The following is a 23,312-nucleotide window of genomic DNA, read 5'->3' on the forward strand; positions in this document are numbered from 1 at the left end:
GGTTCAAATTTGAAGCAGAGCTCCAGGTGAGATTAGGAATCGTCTCAGGGGTGGGTCGATCGATTTTTAAATTTTTTTTATTTCAGGGTTACGATGCTGACTTTGATATGCCGCCTGTTTATAAGAATTTCCAATACTATATTTCTGCTTGTTTAGAAGTTCAGTAGGGGAGAGTGGGTACGCTTGATCCCACTTTTGTTTTTTTCTAATAACTTTTCAACGAAATAAAAGTTTTAATTGATTTAAACACATATTTTCTAAAATATATCACAACTTTTCCAAACCAAATGTAATACATCAGATTTGTTTTTTAAACATCATGAAAGCGCAAATGTTTCTTTTTCTTTTTATATTGGGATAACTTTATTCGTATACATTATGAGATATGGCCAGGGAATCAAATATCCCCAAGGATCAAGTGTCCTCACTCTCCCCTATATTTCTAAAGACTCTTAAACTGTACATCTGCATTGATTTTACTTCATGCTTTTGCATTTAAAGTGAAATTTTATAGGTAGCCCACAATCGGAGGCAAAACAATTATTAATGAAAAAATCACCTTGCAAAAGTTGCTCACAATTTTGTGTTTCAAACAGAAGCAGTAAACTTTTTTCAGCAAAAGTTAGCTATTTGTGACATCTTTTAAACGGTATATAGAACATAGCATCCATCCAAATTATTGAACGAAATTTTATGTGGAGAAAACAAAATACGACACACCGGGGTCGCTCCTCTTTTAATTATTGATAAAAAGTTATTTATTATTGCTTCTATATTAAAAATATGACAGAAAATAGTAAGTCTAATTTAAATCCAGCCCGCTACATTCCGATCATTCGTTTCAGATGAAGAGCTCTTATTTCAGTACATTATTTGATGCATTTGTGGTTACCAGTCGAAAATGTTCGTCACATACTTTTTATTTGCATATAATAGGCGGAATTCTCGAGATATTTTAACTGCAATATGTAAAAAAAAACTATTTTTTAATCGCTAGTTCTGTAATAACTGAAGTAGATACAAAAAATTGTGCAAGACGTGCTTAAAAATTATAAATTAAATTATAAATCAAAATATTTTTTTAAATTTAGACATATTTGATACATTAGGGCCTTGTAAATTTTTTTTTTTTTTAATTCTCGAAGGCCCCCCCTCTCATATTGTGACAAATGTCAAAGTAAGCTCAAATGCCAAATTTCACATCATTTGGACAATTTTAGACCCCCGCCCACTTCGCTTGAATTTTTTTGAAATTAGTACTAAGGGAAAATATGGAGGAAAAATACATTAAATGCTATAACTTTTGAAGTAGCAATCAGAAAATTACAATTTATACCGCTTTTGGAAGGAAATATTCTTTGTGTTTGAATGGAGATATTTTTGTTTCTAGGAAAATACGGGAAAGTGGGGTACTGGGTCATTTTGGCCCCAAAATCCCCTATTTTTATTGATTTTTCTGCTCCGTGATGTAAATCATACATATTTTGTAGTTTTTCTAATGTGAAAAAATCTCAAAAATCGATCGGAGCCTTTTTGACCTTTGTCCGAATACGAAAAGTTGGGCTTATATGGCCTTATGTCATTCATATTAAACTTCTCGTGGATATATCTCTATTATTCTTCACTCAATTTTCGTAAACTATACCTTGTGGAACGTGGAAAATCCTTAGGATTATAACAAAAATAAATTCGTTACCGGTAAAATTCAGGAACATCAAATTATCTGACATATAGTGTCGATTTCACATTTTTATCATAAAATCGCACATATTAACTCCATTTAACAACAAAATTCTTATTTAATTTACTACTTTTAGTGTGAAATATGCTGAAAAGTTTCATTCCTGGAAAAATAGGGGAAGTTGAGATATTAGGACAAATAATGAAAAAATGAGATTTGTGGAGTAAATATCAAAAAGTTTGATGTTTCTGAATTTTAACTTTAACGTTTTTATTTTTGTTTTGTTCCTCAGAATTTTACACGTTCAACAAGTTACATTTTATGAACATTGATTGAAGAATAATAGATGCATGAGAAAATGATAAAATTTAATATGAATGACAAAAAGCCCTATATCCCCAACTTCTCGTATTCGGACTAAGGTCAAAAGGGTTCCGATCGATTTTTTCACATTAGAACAACTACAAAATATGTATGATTTGCTTCACGGAGCAGAAAAATCATTAAAAATATGGGATTTTGGGTCCAAAATGACCCAGTACCCCACTTTCCCGTATTTTCCTAGAAACAAAAATATCCCCATTCAAATACTAATATTATTTCCTTTCAAAAGAGGTATAAATTGTAATTTTCTGATTGCTACTTCAAAAGTTATAGCATTTAATGTATTTTTCCTCTATATTTTCCCTTAGTAACAATTTCAAAAAATTTCAAGCGAAGTGGGCGGGGGTCTGAAATTGTTCAAATGATGTGAAATTTGGCATCTGACCTTACTTTGACATTTGTCACTATATGAGAGGGGGGGGGGGCTTTGAGAATTCAAAAAAAAAAAATTTGCGATGCCCTATTGATACATATCTATTCTAAAACCTGAGAAGAAGGCGCAAATTTCATGTTTTGGGTATTTTTTATATCTTCTTTGGTTATTGAAGTATTAGCGACTGAGAAAAAAAAATGTACAAGCGTGAAAAGTCCAAGCAAAATATCTCGAGTATTTCGGTTACTACACTCCAATGAAAAATACCTGTCGAATATTTTTAACTGCTTAACCAAAAAAAAAAAGAAATTTTGGAAATAAAATTTTGTTTGAAATATAGGGAAAAAATGGGTGGTATAGGATTATATTCTTGTCATTTTAAAATACAAATTCAGACAATTTACGTAATGTAACTTATACGCCATACCGCAAGGCAGCCACTTGAGACCATACATCTTCCTAACATACTTTCACCGCTGTAGCAGTAGGACGAAATATGGGGCAAAACCAAAAATAGTCAATGAGTGAATTTATCTACTAATTATTAATTTATCATCTATCTATTATCTCCTAAACAAAATGCAACATGGATATTGAAAGTCTCTCATTAAAAAAGTTCTCTTTTACATCCATGGACAATGGAAAAAGTGCTTATAAAAGTGGAATTTGAATGCCATCGTAGTATACAATATATAACCATGAGCTTCTATTCAAAATTAATTAGAATTATTTAGACTTGATTTACGATCTCTTTCCTTGATCGATTAGTTCAAGAGCTTGATTCAGTGAGATAGGAAGACACGCTGCATACAAAGACGCCACCGTGTCCAGCAATAATGGAATCGTGAATAAAATTGTTGTGTTGCAAAAAATCCATTTGATGATTTAGTTGCTGCTGAATTAATGACCGTCACGTTTTGCATTGTGATTTGGACATTAGCATTTTGTATGAATCAGACATCTGTCACAACGATCGGTTGTGTACCGACTCAGTGTTACATCATGAATAGAAGGTGCTCTGGTATAATTCAATTTTTTAAATTTTATTCAAATTGTACTTGAAATAAACTCGATGGTGATTTTATTTATATGTTTTAAACTATGACACATCGAATCTATGGTACCAAATCTAACATATGGCATGACACACACACGCTAATACAAGCCGTCCGTATTCCAATTGTTCAAACACCCCCGGACAGAAGTACTTAATCCCAGCACAGTATCCTCTTCAAAACCCGCAAAATTTATGTCTTGTCCCAGGCAACTGTGACATCGCTTTGCGGCTATGAAGGTTTACACAAACACGACTAATCCTTCGAGAGCATGGTGGCTGCCCGTGGCGAGTATTGCACCGTCCAAATGTATGATTCGCTTTGTATCCCAGTTCCAGTAAGAACGGCTCCTCATGCACTGCTACAGCGTTGGGGTGAAAGCATTTTCCTTATCCCATCAGCTGGGTTTGATAGGTTAACATCCTCTCCCAAGTGCGACAATGGAACGATTTCACCTACACAGAATTAGTGGTTCGAACTATAAATGAACAAGTTCTTGTATAGCAATCCCCCGGACCGTCATGCAGTTGGAGAATGCAGTAATCCCAGCGTTAGTAATAATGCTTTATATTTCGATCTTTGATCTCAAGGGAAGACTTAATTGCCGAGTTATTTGTTATTTGTGCTGCAATACTAAAACGAAATAGTATTGCTCCTTAGAAAAGGTTTTGATGTTTAGGAATTTAACAAAAGAATAATACAATTAAGTAGGTCTTTTGGATCCAGGACATCCAGAACTGCAATAGTGATCAGTCTTAGTCACCTAATTTGTTAGCTGGTAGGGATAACTAAAAAACTAACTCAAAATTTTTGTGTTTTGAAGTCATCTCATCAGTAACTTGTACCAATTTGGAGCCAGTATGGACTCAAATTAGCACCGGGTTTTAAACCTGAAGCCCGGATCTGATCTGAAGCAAACCCATAACTCGGATGCGACCTGTATCATACCCGTTGAATTCGAATTCTCAAAATTTTAAATTTTTTGTGTTTCAGATCGGGTCGGGTTGCAAATAGCAATGAATTTAGGTCGAGATTTATTTTATTTAAATATATTTTGCACATGAGCCAAGAATTCTTCCGAACTACGTTGCGGTAGAATTGAAAATTTTGACCTTTGTATATCATTGCCGACTTTCATTAAATCCTATATTAGACCACATTTTAGGCTCATTTTTTTAATTCTACAGTGGTGTGACCTCTTAATACTGTCTGAACCATCTAAAGCATTGATTTCTTCATCGATAGGCTACCGCGCTATTAACTTTGAACTTTTCTTGGTATTCGCAATTTACTTTGAACAATCGATGAAGTGGAAAAAATTTATCATTGAAAAATGAATAACGAGAAATTATCAAAAAAGAAAAAATCGAGAGAATGAAAAAACATAAACAAAATAATATTTTTGAACAAACAGACGAAAAAATACAATAATGCAGAAATGAAACTAATAGAAGAAATTGGTTGAATAATAAAATGTAAAAAGGAATTAAATAAAAAATAGATGAATAAAATAGACAAACAGCAGAAAGAATGTCAACAGGTTCAAATGAAAAGTAAAATGTAAAGAAACAATGAATAAATTAAGAAATTGATAAAACCGTAAAGTGAAAAAACTGAGAAATGGCATTCATGGATAAAACAAATTAATAAAAGTTTCAAACATTGAATTATAGCTAAATTAAAATAAAGATCATATGTAGCTCGAAGAATGACGGAAATGTTTATTAAACTGTTTCATAATGAAACAAATTGTTAGAATAGGTACATGGGATAACATATAATAACATAGAACATGGATAAAACTTAAATTTGCAAAATTGGGGAAAGATTCAAAATTAAATAAAAAGAAAACGAAAAATAATAAAAAATGGAAAATACTTTAAGAAAATAACAAAACCAGAAAAAACGGAGAAAATTGAAGCATTAGGCAGATAAATCAAAAACCTGATAAATACGGATCAGAATATAAGAAAATGATTGAGTGGAAAAATACTATAAGAGGAAAAATTTAGGAAAGTAGAACATGGCTAAAGATGTATTTACATAAAGTTAACTCAGGGTTTCGGATTCTCCTCATCAGTATCTAGCAGTTGAATAAAGACTGAGTCGCTAGCTAGACACTCTATCAAAAAAACAACATGCATCTTGCGTGCACGGTAGAAACAAGTGTTCGGCACTGATGTTTTATGTCGTGTGTCTAGCTAGTGGAACAGTCAGCTGTTAGCTACTAAAGAGGAGTATCCGAAGTTTTAAATACCCTGACCTAACTTGTACAGGGGGCGAAATATAGAAAAAAAACGCTTTTAATCCACCTAACAGTGTGATGAGACATTTCTTATAACTCTTATCACTCTCTTCTGATATTATATCGTATGAGAACATTTAAAACTTGATGCTTCGCGATGTTTTTGATAACACATACTACATGGGATAGTGGCAGGACTCAGAGAATCGCTCAAATCAGCATAGGACAACATCAGTGCTAGAAATCTCAAACCAAATCAATGGGAAAGCGAAAAAATGGCCCATAAAATAGACATACAAACGAATTATTGCTAATGCTCTGTTAATAAAATATCTAAATTCCTCAATCAATGCATTGTGGTGGGAAAACTGAATTTTCTGTATATTGTACTGAGCCAAAAAATTGATTTTTTTTTCGAATCGAAATGAAGTTTATACTTTACTCAAATTTCCAACGCGACTGAGACCTAAAAATCAACGCTTTTTCTGGAAAAAAGCGACACTAGCAGTGACACCATTCAAAGAAAATCAACAGTGAATATTTCCAGACTTGGTTTTATTTCCTATTTAAGAACTATTGTGTTTTTTACATCCTAGATTGCATGATTCAGTGATCGAAACCCAAAACTTCATGAAGTATTTGAAATTATTAAATTAAAATTTGTGTTTGCTATTGAAATTGACAAAATGATAGTATCGCCCCTTTGACGATTGTTTACTTTTTCGGCCCCACCTATCAGCATTGAAGTATGGCCCTTACGTTTTTTTTACAATACCAATTTTACAATTGGTGGGGGTTTGGTGAAAATCGATCTAACTGTCCAAACGGCATAATTCCGAAACCGTAATTTTTGAAGTTTTAAAATTATGCAGAATTAATTTTTCAGAAAATAGTAACAGAGTTCGTGTTTTTAGCGAATTTGTTGAGACTTTATTGTAGTCATGAATATTAACCTGAGAAAATTCACCATAAATACTTCTTGGACGATATACCGCCAAAATTATTTTATCAAATGATGCGCTGTTTAACGTTTGTAAAACTCATCGAAGATACTAAACCTCCGAAATTGGCGGCTTAAAAATGATGTTATCTTGACCTTAAATTACTGTTTTTGAACATTTGACCTATACATATAATTGGTCATACAACAAAAATCAATTTCTCATTAAAATCGATCAGGACCTGCTAGAATCGAATGGAAATCGTCATTTTTCATAAATTTCTCTCTACATTCGGAAAGTGTTATCCTCGTTATTAATCATATTACGTTTGCGTCTCAACTCGACGCATTCCCAACATATAAACCTGTTTTAATCCACCTAGTGGTGCAATTGTGCTTGTCTCACTTGTCCAGACTACTATGGTTATGTTCAATAAAATGGTGGAAATGAATATTTCATGTTCAGTACGATTTGCACATACATACAATGGATCGACAGCCACGATCTTGAGATACTATGTGATACTGAAACATCGCTTGACCGCCGCTGGTTTCAAGCGATGTTTCAGTATCACATAGTAAGATCCAGGAGGTCCGGGTCCTGCCGAAAATTTTCAACTTGTTAAGAAATTTTAAACTAGTTTTATTTTTAAAGTAGCAACCACTCACTGCCTACTCCCTCCGGGCCGGTATGATTGACGATTTTTAGAGTGATTGCATAACCTTTCTGTATGAGAAAGGCAAAAGGGGGTGGGCGTGGCGTAGTTGGTAAATCGATTGCCTTGTACGCAGCGCACCTGGGTTCGAATCCCGACCCCGCACATAGGGTTAGAAATTTTTCACAATAGATTTTTCTAACCCGAAGAGGCGAATGACCTTAAGGTTAAAACCTCTATAATCGAAATAAAAAAAAAGAAAGGCAAAAATGTACCAAAGTCCAAAAAAATCAATTTTTGTCAAACATTATTTTTTTTCGAGTTTACATCAAATCTCGATGTTTCATGCATTATAAAGTCATTTGGCATCAAAAATACAAATTTGATTTAGAAAATTTTTCATTTCAGTTTATATGGGAATTTGCTGTGTGATTGCACTCTTCAACTCGTAACTCCGGAACCGGAAGTCCAATCAATAAAAAATCCATTGCAGCCGATGGGAAGGTTGTACCTTTCATTTGAGACTAACTTTGTGCAAATCGATCCAGCCATCTCTGAGAAACAGAAGTCACATATTTTTCCACATACACACATACATACACACAGACATTTTCCGATCTCGATGAACTGAGTCGATTGGCATATGACACTCGGCCCTCCCGGTCGGGATTAGATTGACGAATTTTAGAGTGAATGAGAAAGGCAAAAACATTTTTAGCAAATGTTGAAAGTTATGCATTTTTTGGAGCGCAGTTCTATGTTTCATAGACATTAAATCAATTTTTACTTCGCTTCCTATTAAATAAAGACCCTTATTACAGTACATCTCTACAAAAACGAGCTCAATTTGAAAAGAAATCTGAGGATCATGATTGAAAACAGAACTCTGGAATTTTCTATTGGAATGTTTTCAGGCAGGATTTTGATATTGATGCAATTAGACAACTGTGAAATCAAGACCAAAAGATCAGTTACATATCAGGACCCCATTCCGACAATTTATCAAAAGTCCTCATGATGTTTGCAACAACAGAATATCAATGTACGGATCAGATAATTGTTATTGTAATATTGAATTAAATCAGTCTGCATCAATAAATTTTCAACTTCAATCCAATTTTTTTGTGGGTGTGGTGGGGGGGGGGGCGTTGTATGGTGTTAAACCCCAAAACCTTCCCTTGGCTACGCCGTTGCTTGGAGTTAGTTATTTCGCTTTTCATTTTCCAATATGTTTCAGATCGATCCGATGGTCATGAATTAGAAAAATTGCAGTCAGAAGGTTCGCACAAATGAACATTTTTGCACTGATAAGTTATCAAGTTCCTTCCAGACAACTTGGAAGTGTTCGGTGATTATTTCTAGCGGTTGTAGATAGAAAAATGAAATACAAAATTCGTTTTATCGAAATAATGTTTGGCTTATTTCAATGTATTATTACTATATTGAACAATAAATAGGCGACAAAGAGTAATCCACAAACAACAAGCCATAACTTTTAAAGTATTCAAAATAGATATTTGAAGTCTTCAGTAAAGTTATTTGCAAAAGTAAGAGCTACAAATTTGCTGAAGGCATCATTTCGATATAATCACTTCCAAGAAAATTTGGGAAAATATCTCACTCATAGGGGGATTAATCAGCAAAAGCACAATACCAAAAGAAAGGGCATATTGCCTCCATTAAATTCACCGAAGATACTATTGACCTAAAATAAGCCGTTTTGGTGTTAAAAATAGATTACATGTTTTTGGTCATATTTCTGGCAATGGGAAATGATAAAAATCTTTCGTCCGCATTTAATGTTAAATATCTCTTTTGATATTAGTCCGATTTCAACAATCTATAGCTTGTTCGAAAGGTATTCGTTAAAGCTGTCTAAAAACATATAAATTGCTATTCTATATGGTCAATTTCGGTAGATAATTCAAAAAAACTGCAAAAAACGCCATTTTTACGCATTCAAACATTCATATCTTGGAAACTAAACATCAGAATCAAAAACAAATTAATAGCGTTCATACTGTTTTTTAGTTCTTTCATTTAAAATTGGTTTGGATAAGATCGGTTCAGCCATTGCTGAGAAACACGAATGAGAATTTGTCCGTTACATACACACACACACACAGACACACACACACACACACACACAGACATTGTCCCAAATCGTCGAGCTGAGTCGATTGGTATATAAGACTCGGCCCTCCGGGCCTCGGAAAAAATCTTGAAAGTTTGAGCGAATTCTATACATTTCTTTTATAAGAAATGTAAAAAATCAAGAACGTAGAATTGCTTGGAAAAAATGTCAATAATTAAAATGAATAAGCAAGAATAATAAAGGAAGTTTTGAAATTTGAAAAACATGGAAACAATGTAAAAATCAGGAAATAATTGAAGAACACCTGTTTTTCCGTTTTATGTGTTATTCGTTAGTTTTACTTTCATATAATTCGTTCATTTTACATAATGCGTGAGCTTCACGGAGCCGTGTGTCTTATATATTTACAACAAATAATTAATAACAAAAACAAATTTAATTTGTTTCCATTGAATCCAGCGTACGCAATTTGCCACTGCGTGCGGGGAGTCCTGACTGACTGTCATAAGTTCACAGCGTGCTTTGAGCCCAAGTAGAGTCAGATCGCAGAGTTGCGAAGGAAGGAGTAAAATGTTTCAGCTGTATTCCCACTACGCAAACACCGCTGCTGATGCCTGGGAAGAAGTTTTTCAATTTATTATCTCTAAAGAAAAGCACTGCACCGTATAGCACCATGAATTGGCGAATAATGTTATCGTGTGTATGCGGAGACAGATCATGCAGTGGTACTTTGATTGTGTTATCGTTACGCATTGATCTTGACTCGGATGTCATAACGCTTAACGTAGTGGATCCTGTAGTTAAGGAAAACAAATTGCTTGAATTCCATCAGTAGGAAATTACGTATATTGTGAAACTCAATAATATGAGTTTCAGTTCAGTTATATTTCCACACCTCTCGTATGTGCGATCTAATTTAGCAACTACGGAAATCCATAACGGTTTCAATGTTGTCAGAGTAACCGCCATCGTTTCCACTGAATTTATAGTATGAAAATGTGAAGTATGATTCATAATCTAAAGCGATGAATTTTCCATTCGCAAAGTGTTTACTGTGAAGTGTACAGCAGCAAAATGGTGTTTCTTCGAGTTGTATATTTAGTCACTAGCTTACTGATAAATTACGTTGTTGGTCTTCAAAATACAGTGGCTTTGAACTTCCAATACCAAATTTCCGTGCCAATTTGCGTGTTGATTGTCCAATTTTATTGTTGGCCCTTGACAGCACAATTTTCTTTGTTCTGGCATTTCGACGGGCTATCACATTTCTTTTATTTTTCGACTTATAGCCATCCTTCAAAACATTGAAAAGTTGCACGTGAGATTGACTTGTCTTCGAAAACCTGAAGAATTTCTTTTGATGGGGATGGAGATAGCGTAGTTGGTAAATCGATTGCCTTGTACGCAGATCACCTGGGTTCAAATCCCAACTCCGTACATAGGGTTATAGATTTTTCTAAAGAGATTTCTCTCACCCGACAAAGAGGCGAATGACTCTAAGGTTAAAATATCTATAATCAAAATTAAAAAAAAAACAATTCCTTTGTACAGAGTCGTCGGCTTGTAAAACATTTTGTTTGCAAACGACTTTACAGGTTATCAGTGTAGCAGGAGTGCAGTTAAGTGTGATAAGTGCATTGATCGACATTTTTGTGCTTGTTGATGTAGTAGAATAAACGCCAGAATTTAGTTTGAAACATTTCCTAACAAATGTTATCTACATTGGTTCGATTGATCAATTGTGTCGAAGCCACATTCCGTACATATTGGAGCTGAATAAGTACAACTTAATTTCTTAATACACAATTCACAGTTTCTCATTCAACATGTGTTCCACTTCTCGCATGGACGGTTGAATTCTGGAAGTCACATCTATGAAACAACGCATCAGTTTGAGCTCATGGCACTCAGCCTGGAACATCTCGATCCACACTATGCTCATAATAGAAATAGCTGTACTTTGAATAGCATTTCCAGTTACAGTAAACACGAATAAAATGCGACGGGTAACTGTTTAATGTTCAACTTTTTTGTTTTCCGTTTGTTTTCAACGATTTTAGTGATCGGTGTCGGAAAGAAAGCTGTTATTTTATTCAAGCAAGTACTATAAACAAAAAGTCATTTCGTTCGGTAGTTTGTTGGATTTATGATGCTTCATAATCTTAAATTTTGGAAATATTTTATTTTAACTGAACATAATGGTAAGGTGTGCGGTATAGTTAATGCTAATTTTAGGCCGCTCAAAATTATTTCATATTTCCATCGCATATACAATCGATAGTTTTTTGAAACACGTTTATATACCAACGCTTAAGCCATTCGCGATCAACAACGCACACCTACGCCCGCGATCGCGCAAATTTAATAACACCCCGGTAATAAGATAAATGTTTTAGTACTTACGAAGTTTCAAACGCGGTCTCAAACGCGAACCTACAAACGTCCGTATTCTCGCGATCATAATTCGGTCACGTCCGGAAATCATTAATCTCCGTTCTAGCTACTTAGGTCCATACATGCAGATGGATAAAAAAAATAAAGCTCATATCCACTGGACAACGCCTTCCATGGCGACCCGACTGAGAACTTTAGTGATATGGAAGATCTCAGTTTATTCTAGCATCTGACCCGTACACCGAAAAATAAGTATCAGATTCACGATCCGCGCGCGATCATCCAAGAACACACGCAAATATGCGCAAGGCACACGGTTATAAATAAGATATTTCACACGCGAATTTACATACACGTTAGCACATGCGACATACAAACGCACACGCGATCGAACACGTTTACGTACAGACACTCGAGTCCTTCGCGATGATATACGCGATAGCGAAATCCCTACGCCCGCACATGTCTGAACCGTACAGTGGATATCATCACATTCAGAATTACGGCCCGCTGCAATTGGTCTTAAGCAGTGTTTTAATGGGTGACATTACCCGTCTCGTCTGCAATTGTAGTGAGTGTTTCTGATGGGAGCCCTTCCGATAATCTACTTCTACTGCGCCAGTAGGACAACTCGCGAAAAAAATACAATCAATAGTTTTTTGGTTTAGTCTCTATTGTTATGTCTCTATGACAATTTGGTTCTTTTTCTTTTCCTAGGTTTTGGGTGTACTGAATGAACCATCAGTATGGCTACAGTTTAGGTTCCGCTTAAACCGGATTAGATTTATAAACTTTCGCCGTGATTTTTTGTAAGTGATATAACCCATTTTCGACAGAAGTTCCAAAACTCGGTTTTCGACAATGAAAAAATACTGCTGTATTTTCTCTGTAATCGACGTGGTTCTCAGAACTTCCCCAGCAAATTTTATGGATATTCACCACACTCGGGCTCGAAACAATAGCATATCCTTGAGTTTCAGTTCCCTGTACATGGGTGAATCTATGTATGGAGAACCAAAAATTCGGAATAGCAATTGCATTACTGCGGGGCTGTTACATATCAAATGATATGAAGTTCCGTAATCGAATTCACAAAGATCATACGACTAATACTCAGCACGCTGAATAGTAGCCATGTGACCATATAGTTTGTAATGTCAAGTGAGAGCCCTATGTTTTGGTTTGAACGCAAGTTTGCAAGCTACGCCAATGGTTGACATTTTCGGATGCAGGCCACGAGCGGATCTTGTCCTATATCCAACTTATCGAGAGTGGTAGAACTGGTTTTGGACTAACTAAGTTAGTCGCAGTCCTCGCTCTAACCGATTCGCCCGCTTTTTTATTTCCAGTAATACCGGAATGACCGGTTACCCATAGAAGGTAGATAGCATTTGAAATGCTAAGTTCTTCGATTTGAGCTAGACATGCGATTACTAATTTCGATCTCGAATCTGTCGAACTAAGTGATTTCAGGGAAACCTGACTTTTAGAGAAATCATAAATTCTTTTACCGCAGATTCCCTGTTGAAGTGCCGATTGTACACCACACAGAATCACGAAGATTTCTGCTTGGAATACAGTACAGTATCCACCAAGCGAATGAGATTAATCTAATCTTATTTCACGACAATGGACACCAGCACCGGCTCGGCCTTTCAACGAAGAACTGTTAGTATAACAAAATTATGTATTCTTCCAGTTATCTCTCCAAACAGCCATTCTTCGCGAAGAGGAATTCTCACATTGAAGGTTTTAAAAGGGAAAATACATATCCGTTTCAGAATACAAGATTACAAGTAGCAAGTATAGACTCATCCCAAGTAACCATTTGGGTTCACAGTCTTGCGTGGCTAGTTGCACGATCTACTGGGCTACTGTTCCAGAGCCCAGTGATAATAAGACTGCTTTTTGTTTAAGAAGCACATACATTGCATCTAAAGCAGCAGTAGGTGTTGTCGAGAACGCACCAGTCATCGCCATGAAGACCAGCTTCTAAAGATGTCTTAACTTCGATTGGATTGTCATATCATCTCCCTTCTGCCACCAAACAAGGCACCCGTATGCCAGTATTGGTCTAGCAATTGTTGTGTAGATCCACTGAATGTACTTGGTCTTGAATCCCCCAGGTTTGTGGAAAACCCGCCTACATTGACCAAAGGCCATGAAAACTTTCTTGATTCTGAAATCGATAGAAGCTGCCTAATTAAGTTTTAAGTCAAGAATTACCCCAAAGTACTTCACTTGATCTGCGACAATAATTTCAGAGTCATAGAACTGCAACTGTCGAGCTCCGGTTGTAATCCCTCGATGCGTGAAAAGCACCATCGATGATTAACTGATAGTCCAGCATTAAGACACCATTTCTCAAGAACACATAAGTCTTGCTGCATCGATTGATAACGTGTGTTAATGCGAATACCGGTGATCATTATATGATAATCATCGGCGATACCATATGTCGGAAACCCAAGCTCATTAAGATTCCTCAACAAGCCATCGGCAACAAGTTTCCATAGAAGTGGTGACAGCACACCACCTTGAGGAATCCGCAGACACTCAGTTTCCTTATCTCTACTTGTCTTTACGATAAGCACAGATGTCGGTTGCTAAGCATTGCGTGTATCCAGTTCGTGACATATGAAGGTACTCGATGATCTCGAAAGACACGTTGTCAAAAGTACCTTCAATATCAAGTAAAACATCTATACTTGATTGTTTTTGTGAAAAAGCTTTATCAATGTTCTAGATAACATTGTGTAACAGGGTGGTAGTAGACTTCCCCGCTGATATGCATGTTGCATTACATGCAGCGGGTGGTCGCCCAAGCTAACATCCCGAATGTAGTGGTCGATTAAACGTTCCACTAATTTGAGAAGGAAGAAGTTCAGACTGATCGTTCTAAAGCTCTTTGCCTCCTCATAAGTGACGCGGCCATCTTTGGGAATGAATTTGACAGTTATTTCACGACACGCTAATGGAATGTATGCTGTTACAAGACCACAAGTAATTTTTTTTTAAATTTTTCATATCCTTTTTGTAGTAGAACTGGAATGATTCCATCCTTTCCCGGAGACTTCTACGGAGCAAAACTTTCAATCACCCATTTGATCGATTCGGTTGTCACAATTCTACGAGCAAATGCCCAAGAATCAGAACTACCTGAAAAGAACTCAGGGCAGTCGTCAGTGATGGCTCCGTACAGCCTGGAAAGTGTTTTTCAAAAAGACTACTACATCTTCGTCAGACGAATATTCACCATTAGCAGTTCTAATCGAACTGACATGAAAGTCTTTCGATTTCGAAAGTAACTTATTTAATCTGCTAGTCTCGTTGAGACTTGAGACATTTGTGCAGACGCTTTTCCAACCACTTCGCTCAGAGGATCGAAAGGCATTTCTGTATGCTTTGCGAGCCAACCTAAATGCCTCTGACCCGTCCCTGCGTCTGCGATTCCAAGCTCTTCTACATAACTTTTTTGAGTCGAACAAGTTCGGTATTCCACCAAGGTGTTCCTCTTGAAGCACGCATAACTCGAAGCGGACAAGCCTCTTGGTATGCTGCTACTATGAGTGAGCTTGTTTTATCCCCGACCTCATCCAAGTAACTTGGTGATTCAATTGTCGGAAGATACCCATGAAAGCTAGTCGTCAAACCCTCTTCGCAGAGGTCCCAATTCGTAGATTCGGGATAACGATATGTGACTAACGAGATGTTCAAATGATCAAAGACGATGTACTTATGATCAGATAACGACGGTTCGAGCTCGTTTGGTACGAGTCAGTTTGCTAACTCATGCGTAATACCGTCAGAGCAGAGAGTTACATCTAACACCTCTTCTCTGTCAGCTCGTGCAAATGTTGGGCTGTTTCCTGCATTAAGTATGTGCAGATTTATACTACTTAAGTATTCCATCAATTCGATGTCTCTCAAATTGATACCTGAGCTGCCCCAAACTATGCGATAGGATAGGAAACCCATTTCTGACACAGTATGATACAACCCTTTTGTAATCATCAGAAGGTGATTGTTTATTATGCGGCAAATATGCCGAACAATAGATGTATTTCTTGCTTATGTTGTTATGGCAAAAATATCGCGAGTTGTGCGGTCGGATATAAGACATGCGTCAATAGCACTATTCGCAAATATATATGCACGACTTATTTCACGTGTATTTGTCATGCCATTTTTATTGAAAGTTACGAAGACGGGGTTAAGTAGCTTTCCAACATAGCAGTTTCCTTTATGGAAATACGGTTCTTGAACCAAAGCTATGGAAGCTTGAACTGACTTAAAAACTATTCGATTCCGAAAGTGACTTCTTCAATCTATTAGCCTCGTTCGCTGAGACTTACAGGTTTTTTCCAGTGACTTCGCTTAGAGCCTCGTAAAGCATTTTTGTGAGCTTTGCGATACATAACTTTTTCACAATTAATTCTTTAAGACTTTTTTGGTGGTATCCAACAAGGTAAATAGATCGAAATGGTGAGTTAAACGAAATCAATTATGTGAAAAAAATTCCCGCTGGAGGCAGAATTCGAACCTGCAACCTTTAGGACTCCGACCCAACGCACAAAACTTTATGCTATCCCTGGGCTATTATGACGTCTCAGGAAGAACACATGATTATTGCATAGGCGATATGAATCGTACCACTGCCTCTAGAGGGAGAACACATACAATCGCAGCTCCCACCACATTTGATCTGTTTAATTTTCCCGTTAGATACCAATGCCGGGGTTTTTACAATCGCCTGATGTCCGATTTTAGTTCATTATCCATCGTACTTCGATGGGTATCAGAGCCATTGAAGACAGTCGATTTCTGATCCCGGTTCGAGTTCGTTCGACACGAGCCAGTTTGCTAACACTTTAATAATTATGTCAGAGCAGAAAGTTACAGTGAACACCTCTTTTCTACCAGATCGTCCAAATATTCGGCACCTTCCTACATTAAGTATACACAGAGCCGTTCTACGTGTGTATTCCATCAATTCAGCGCCTCTCAAGTCGATATCTGAGCTGTCTCAAATTATGCGATAGGAGTTTACATCACTGCCGATTATGAGTGGGAACCCATATCTGCCACAGTATGATATAAATCACCAATAGCTTATAATATAAGTTACTAGCTAATTCCCATCACGCGTTGCTGCGACTTTCAACGAAATAGGAAGAAAACACAATTTGTTCCGAAGCGCCATCTGCCGGCCAGATAATTCCCTATCAATAGAACACAAACACGCTCCATAACAAATACCTACTGTGTATAAATTTTTACGGAAATCAGTTAACCCGTTTGGGAGTCTATAAATCATATACATACAAACTTTGGCTTTTATAGATAACTAGCTAATACCCATCGCGCGTTGCTGCGACACTCTGTGAAATAGGAGGAAAACACAATTTGTTCCAAAGCGCCATCTGGCGGGCAGATAATCTCCAGCTAATAGCACACAAACACGCCCCATACCAAATACCTACTGTGTGCAAATTTTTACGGAAATCGGTTAAGCCGTTTGGGAGTCTATAAATCATATAAAAAACAAACTTTGACTTTTATATATAGATAGATTTATTCTGCGGCAAAAATGCCGAAACATGACCTATATTCTGTCTATTTTATGAACATTCATATGGACTGTGAAGACACTATTTGCAAGCATGCATGCATGAGGCATTTCACGTGAGTTTGGAATGCCATTTTTGTTGGATGCTACGAGGACTCCATTTGGGCATACTTTATTCCATTCAGTCGCTTCTAATGATATGGGAACAGGAACCAAATGGATCAATGTTTGAAAACATACTTCAACCCATCGGATGCCACACGGACTCTACGCTAGTTTTGTCCGGAGAAAGATAATCGCCTGTTGTTAATCTCCTAGTGGACCACAGTCGATTAAAATACCCGAGATCGTTTACCGAACATGATAAGCATTATTACGTGTAATCTATGAATAAAACATTACATGAGGTTCAGCAGTGAAAAAAAACTTGCTCCATAGAACGCTTGGATCATTAAGTAAGTAGGCATCTCTAATTTTTCGACAAATAATTACTCTAGGCGATGTTAGATAAGCATTACCAGAATCACTATTTAATGACCCAGTTGTTAGAACGGGTCGGATAGGCAACTGGATCCACTGACCAGCGAACCAGTGCCCAGTAACGATCGACAATGCTGAAAGCTTATTCACTTGTATTATTCGCGTTGTTTGTAATTTTCCTGCAAACTACTGTATCTCAGAAATCGAAAGGGAATAATGAGGTAATTCACGAACAAAAATTAACAACTAAGCACTCTGATTCATCGCGAAACCTCCCACCTACTATAGGCCAAACCCACGACGTACAAGATCCGGTTCACCAAAGCCGTCTGCATCAACCTGCCGTACGAGGTGGCCTGGAACGTGACCTGCCGACTGAAACTGGTCCGGAACCAACCGTCGAAGATGCTGTTCTCCGTAACGGTCGATCAAATCGATCAGCTCTATCTGACCTTTGCCATGTACTACAAATACCAGGTCACCTATCAGCCGCTGCTGATGGACACAACCTTCGATGTTTGCGCCACCCTGAAGAAGTACAACAGCGGCAATCAGGCGGGGGCTGTCGGTTTCGATCGAACCGCCATATATCTTATCGGGATTTTGGAAAAGAATCAACCCAAGCTGATCAAGAATGGATGTCCCTTTAGGGTGGGTAGCAAATGGTTTCTCGCGTCTTAATAGTTGAAAGTTGAGAATGATTATTATTCGCATAGGGAGTGATCGAGTTGGATAACTTCATCATCGATGAATCGATGGCACCAAAGTTCCTTCCGGCCGGAGATTACAGGCTGGATATGCACTACTATAACGAGAAGAACCAAACCGTCATGTATTCGCAGGTTTTCGGATCTGCTCGTGCAGTCGGCATCGTGGATCTTTCGATGGGATGAATATGACAGCAACCTAATGGAGCATATTTTCAATAAATAATATGGTATTTCTTAGAATTCAACCATTGAATCAATTTTTTTCATAACCAACCGGAGCTCGATAAAACCTTTCAGCGAACCATGGATGGCGCCAGAGAAACTATATAAAAGCATCCAAGTTCCAAACATTTCCCACATTTGTTTTCTATCGTTGATAGTTGAATTTGAATAGCAATAACAACAGCGATAAAAATGGAAACAAACAATGCTCAACCCGTGGCACTGGCAGCAAGAGCAATCCACTTTCATTGAAAAGACTCCACCGAACTCACTGGAGCTTGTTGGAAGGCTGGAAAAATGCACCGGCTGAGCGAAGCCCTCTCGGCATGTAAACAATGCAGCACGAAACGCATTATGCCACTGCAGCTACAGTGCTGCGTGTGTGTTTTATCGCTTTTAGATTAGTTTATAGCAGGGTTCATATCGCACAATGCGTTTTGCCTAGGCTAGACGGTAAGGCTAAAATCTGAGTTTATTGATACGTCCGTAGTTGGTTTTAAATTTCACATCTAACAACGGGTATTCAAATTTAGTACACGCAGTATTATATACGACGCGTTTTTTATCAACTTCCGTATTTATGATCTTCCGATTTTTTATACCTGCCGATTAAGATCTTCAATATTCACTGCATACGAGCCGCCAAGACCAAATTGTGCACGAAGACTAAATAATCCAGATTTCAAATGTTTTCAAAAATTTTAAGTTAATACCAAAAAACTTAGATGAAAACTGATACAAAAATTTTTTTTTGTTCCATTTTTTTTCGTTTTTATAATGTAACAAAAAATCATTTATTTAATATTTTCTTGCTTGCTTTAAATTTTTGAATGTTTACATTTATTTACAGTTTTTGATCTATTCTTTTAATTAATTAAATAAATACATCTACGTTTGGATTGTTTGTATTTGTCTTAATTTTTGATTGTTTTTTCTGAGCCATTCTAGTTTTACTCTGTTCAATAGCTCTATGGTTTCAATGTTTCTATTTTTCTTCCTGTTTTGTAATTTTCCATTTTTCATCAGATGATAAATTTTCCCCATTTTTCAACTTTGGAAGGCCTTTTATATTGTCATTCGATACATTATTTTTCAGTTTTATATCTTACATTTGATTTTCTTGTTTTACTTTTTTCGAATATTTCAACATGTGTACTTTTTATATTTACTATTATTTGCAATTTGTCCAAGTTTCCCAGTAATAATTTAGTATTCGTTTATGGTTCAACGTGTATTGGTAGTTTGGCAACAATTTGTGAATTATTTGAAGAGGCCGGTGTATTTGTTTTAGTTTTTGTAGGTATTTTTTCTTTGGTGAACCATCACAGGGTTTTCCAGTAGTGTGCAGATTGTTTGTAGTACTGACAAGTGGGATACTGATTATCATAGCACACAGCGTCGTTTGCGCACAGGTAGACTTATGTTGCAGGATTACATATTCTAAGCACTCGAACACTGTTGTTGATGCCTGGGTAGAAGTTTCTCCATTTATCATCTTAGGAAAGAACTTCTTCGTATTGCGAACTGGCAAATAATGGTATCAAGTGTATGCGGAGAAAGATCATGCAGTCGTACCTCGATTGTGTTATCTTTATAATACAGCAGGATCTTGACCCTAGCATTGTCGCTCTCAACATAGTTGTTAACGGAAATAAATTGCTCGGTTAAGTGATTACTGTTGATTCCTATCAGTACAACATTACGTACATGGTGAAACTGAATAGAACTAACATCAGTTTGCTTGAGATACATATTATCTTTCAGCAAGCGCTCTACTACTCGTATGGGTGGTCTAAGTTTGTTACCACGAAAATCCACTGTGCCAATGCAGACACACCGCGAAGAAATCTCCTCACTATCACTGAAGATCATCTCGATCGATACAATCGTCACTGTCGGAACGAGAATAGCGGTACTTGACTTCTATAGCACAGAAACTAGATTAACGGTATTTGAGCTTCTATGGCACAGGGCACATGTACTTAACGCGAATGGTTAACGGTATATTCCTCCGGTTTGCTATTCGTGACCGATGTCCCCGTTGGATGGAAGCAGACTATCAATGAGATATTTATTCTATTTTAAAATATTTTCAAATTCATTTTTTTATTATATTTAGATTTTTCAATTTTCTATTCTGTTTTGCAATTCTTCAATTTTTTCTTAATCTTTGAATTTTAACAATTTTATTATTGTTTCTAGATTTTCTTCCACTACTGTGCTAGTTTTTCCCATTTTTATTGCTCTTAACGGTTCTAATTTTGTCAACGAGTGCTGAAAAACGGTAGGGACGTCCGGGAGAACGGAATCCCGGTCAAACTTCTCAAAGTCGGGAATGATCGACTGTTCGAAGCAATGATAGCGTAATCGGGATGATCTGGGTGGAAGCAAAAATGGCTTTGGATTGGTGGGATGCTCTCATATCTTCAAGAAGGGCCACAAACTGGAGTGTAATAACTATCGAGACAGGGGACGGGCACAGCGTAGTTGGTAAATCGATTGCCTTGTACGTCTGGGTTCGATTCCCAACCCCTATGCTATCCCTGGGTATGGTGACATCCCAGAAAGAACATATGATTATCCCACTGGCATAAGGGTTAGTGCATTGGGCCGGAGTCTCAAAGGTTGCGAGTTCGAGTCTCGCCTCTGGGTGGGGAATTTTTTTCACATGATTGCTTAGCTTCACTCACCATTTCCGATCGTTTTTCCCCGTTGGATACCACCAGTCCTAAATAAGGTATTGGCACTTAAGCCAAAAGACCAAAAAAAAAATGAATTATTAGTTTAATTCGAATGGGCGGGTTCGCTCCCGTCATACCTCTGTTCACTGGGCAAGGGACCAGAAATCGACAGTCTTCATTAGCTCTGTCACCCACCGAAGTACGATGGATAATGAACTAAAAATTAGACATCAGACGATTATAAAAACCTGGGCCTTGGTATCTAGCGTGGAAATTAAATAGATCAAATGTGTTGGGGTGATCAGCTGCCGTTGTGTGTGATTCCTCGCTTTGCAGGCAGGGTACTATCACCGTCGCCAGTGGGATAATCATATGTTCTTTCTGGGATGTCACCATACCCAGGGATAGCCTAAGGGTTAGTGCATTGGGCCGGAGTCTCAAAGGTTGCGAGTTCGAGTCTCGCCTCTGGGTGGGGAATTTTTTTCACATGATTGCTTAGCTTCACTCACCATTTCCGATCGTTTTTCCCCGTTGGATACCACCATATCCTCCTAAATAATCCTAAATAAGGTATTGGCACTTAAGCCAAAAGACCAAAAAAAAAATTGAATTATTAGTTTAAATGAAAACTGAAAAAGTTATATTAAAAATTTGGTTTTTCATGAATTGACTCTTTGCAATATGTTTAAATTACTTTCAAAACATAAAAAATATAGTTTCGTTTTTATGAATATTGAAGAAAATAAAATTTTAAAAAACTTTGTCGAAGATACTGAAACTCTATGTCGTGTACTTTTCATTTTACAAAAAACTTACTAAAAAAATTGGGTGTTTCTTAAAAAATGGGTTTCTTTGTATAACTTTTGCAGTTTTGATTTTTCATTAAGATCACTTTAGAAATATTTCACTCGTTAGAAAGTTATATACACTTTTTACTAAAAATGAACTATTTTTTTAGTAAATATTGCAAGTTATAAAAAATATCGTATTTGCCATTTTTTGATGATCTATACTACAAAGTATGCTATTTCATATGACAGTAACAGTATATAATGTTAAGTGCCCTAATCGAAGATTTTGTTATTTGAAAAAGTTACATTTTTTATATAAAAGTTCTCATAGTTTTGAAACGAAAAAAGTTTAGTAGTTGGTGTTTTAAGCAATTTATGCGCCCTAAAATAATCTTCAATTTGTCCAAAGCGTACTTTAGTGTAAAATAAAAACTACAAAAGTTAAAGAATAAAACCATTTTTTTAAAGAACACCCTAAAGCTTACATTTGGATTTCTCGTGCAATGGAAAGTATAAAAGCTAGAGCTTCGCGTCTTCAGCAAATTTGTCTAAAATGTGTTGCTCTACAACTTCATCGAAGACAGTAAAGCTCTATCTCGAATCTTTAAAAAATTCAATTTTAAATATTGCTAAAATTGGCACCACCCTAGCATAAGTTTAAACAAAAAGCAAAGCCTTGCAAAGTACAAAAACTTTCTCAAACATATTGTAAGGATAAGTCATTTAATTTTAGCAAAAAGTTAAAATTCCTGCTAAATTCACATTCTGGACCACTGTGCACTGGTATAGTCCCTTATGCGTTTTCACTGACTTTTATACATGTGTATTCTAATTGTTGATAATTGTATTCCATTGGTCGTTTTTAAGAAATTTAATTCAATTTGATTACGTATTGGATCAAAATGCCATTCATTTTATTAATTGTTGTTGTTGAATGCTTTTTAAAGTTCATTAACAATTCAATGTTCCAATATTTTCAGTATTTTTAAAACTTCATTTATCTTCTTTAGTTCCTAAGATTTTTGTTCATTATGAT

At 36.5% G+C, this 23,312-nt stretch overlaps 2 protein-coding genes across 4 annotated transcripts in view; both read left to right on the forward strand.

The window, feature by feature from the left end:
• The window catches only part of LOC131690264 (SLIT-ROBO Rho GTPase-activating protein 1-like), a 417,012-nt gene that overhangs the window by 231,451 nt on the left and 162,249 nt on the right, over positions 1–23,312 (forward strand). The window lies entirely within an intron of this gene.
• On the forward strand, positions 18,002–19,171 carry LOC131690265 (uncharacterized). Its single transcript, XM_058975900.1, has 3 exons — positions 18,002–18,093; positions 18,161–18,523; positions 18,589–19,171. The coding sequence occupies exons 1-3, from the start codon at positions 18,004–18,006 to the stop codon at positions 18,763–18,765; spliced, it is 630 nt and encodes a 209-aa protein (XP_058831883.1). The 5' UTR covers positions 18,002–18,003; the 3' UTR covers positions 18,766–19,171.

This window comes from Topomyia yanbarensis, chromosome 3 (assembly GCF_030247195.1).
Source record: "Topomyia yanbarensis strain Yona2022 chromosome 3, ASM3024719v1, whole genome shotgun sequence".
In the NCBI taxonomy this organism is placed as follows: domain Eukaryota; kingdom Metazoa; phylum Arthropoda; class Insecta; order Diptera; family Culicidae; genus Topomyia; species Topomyia yanbarensis.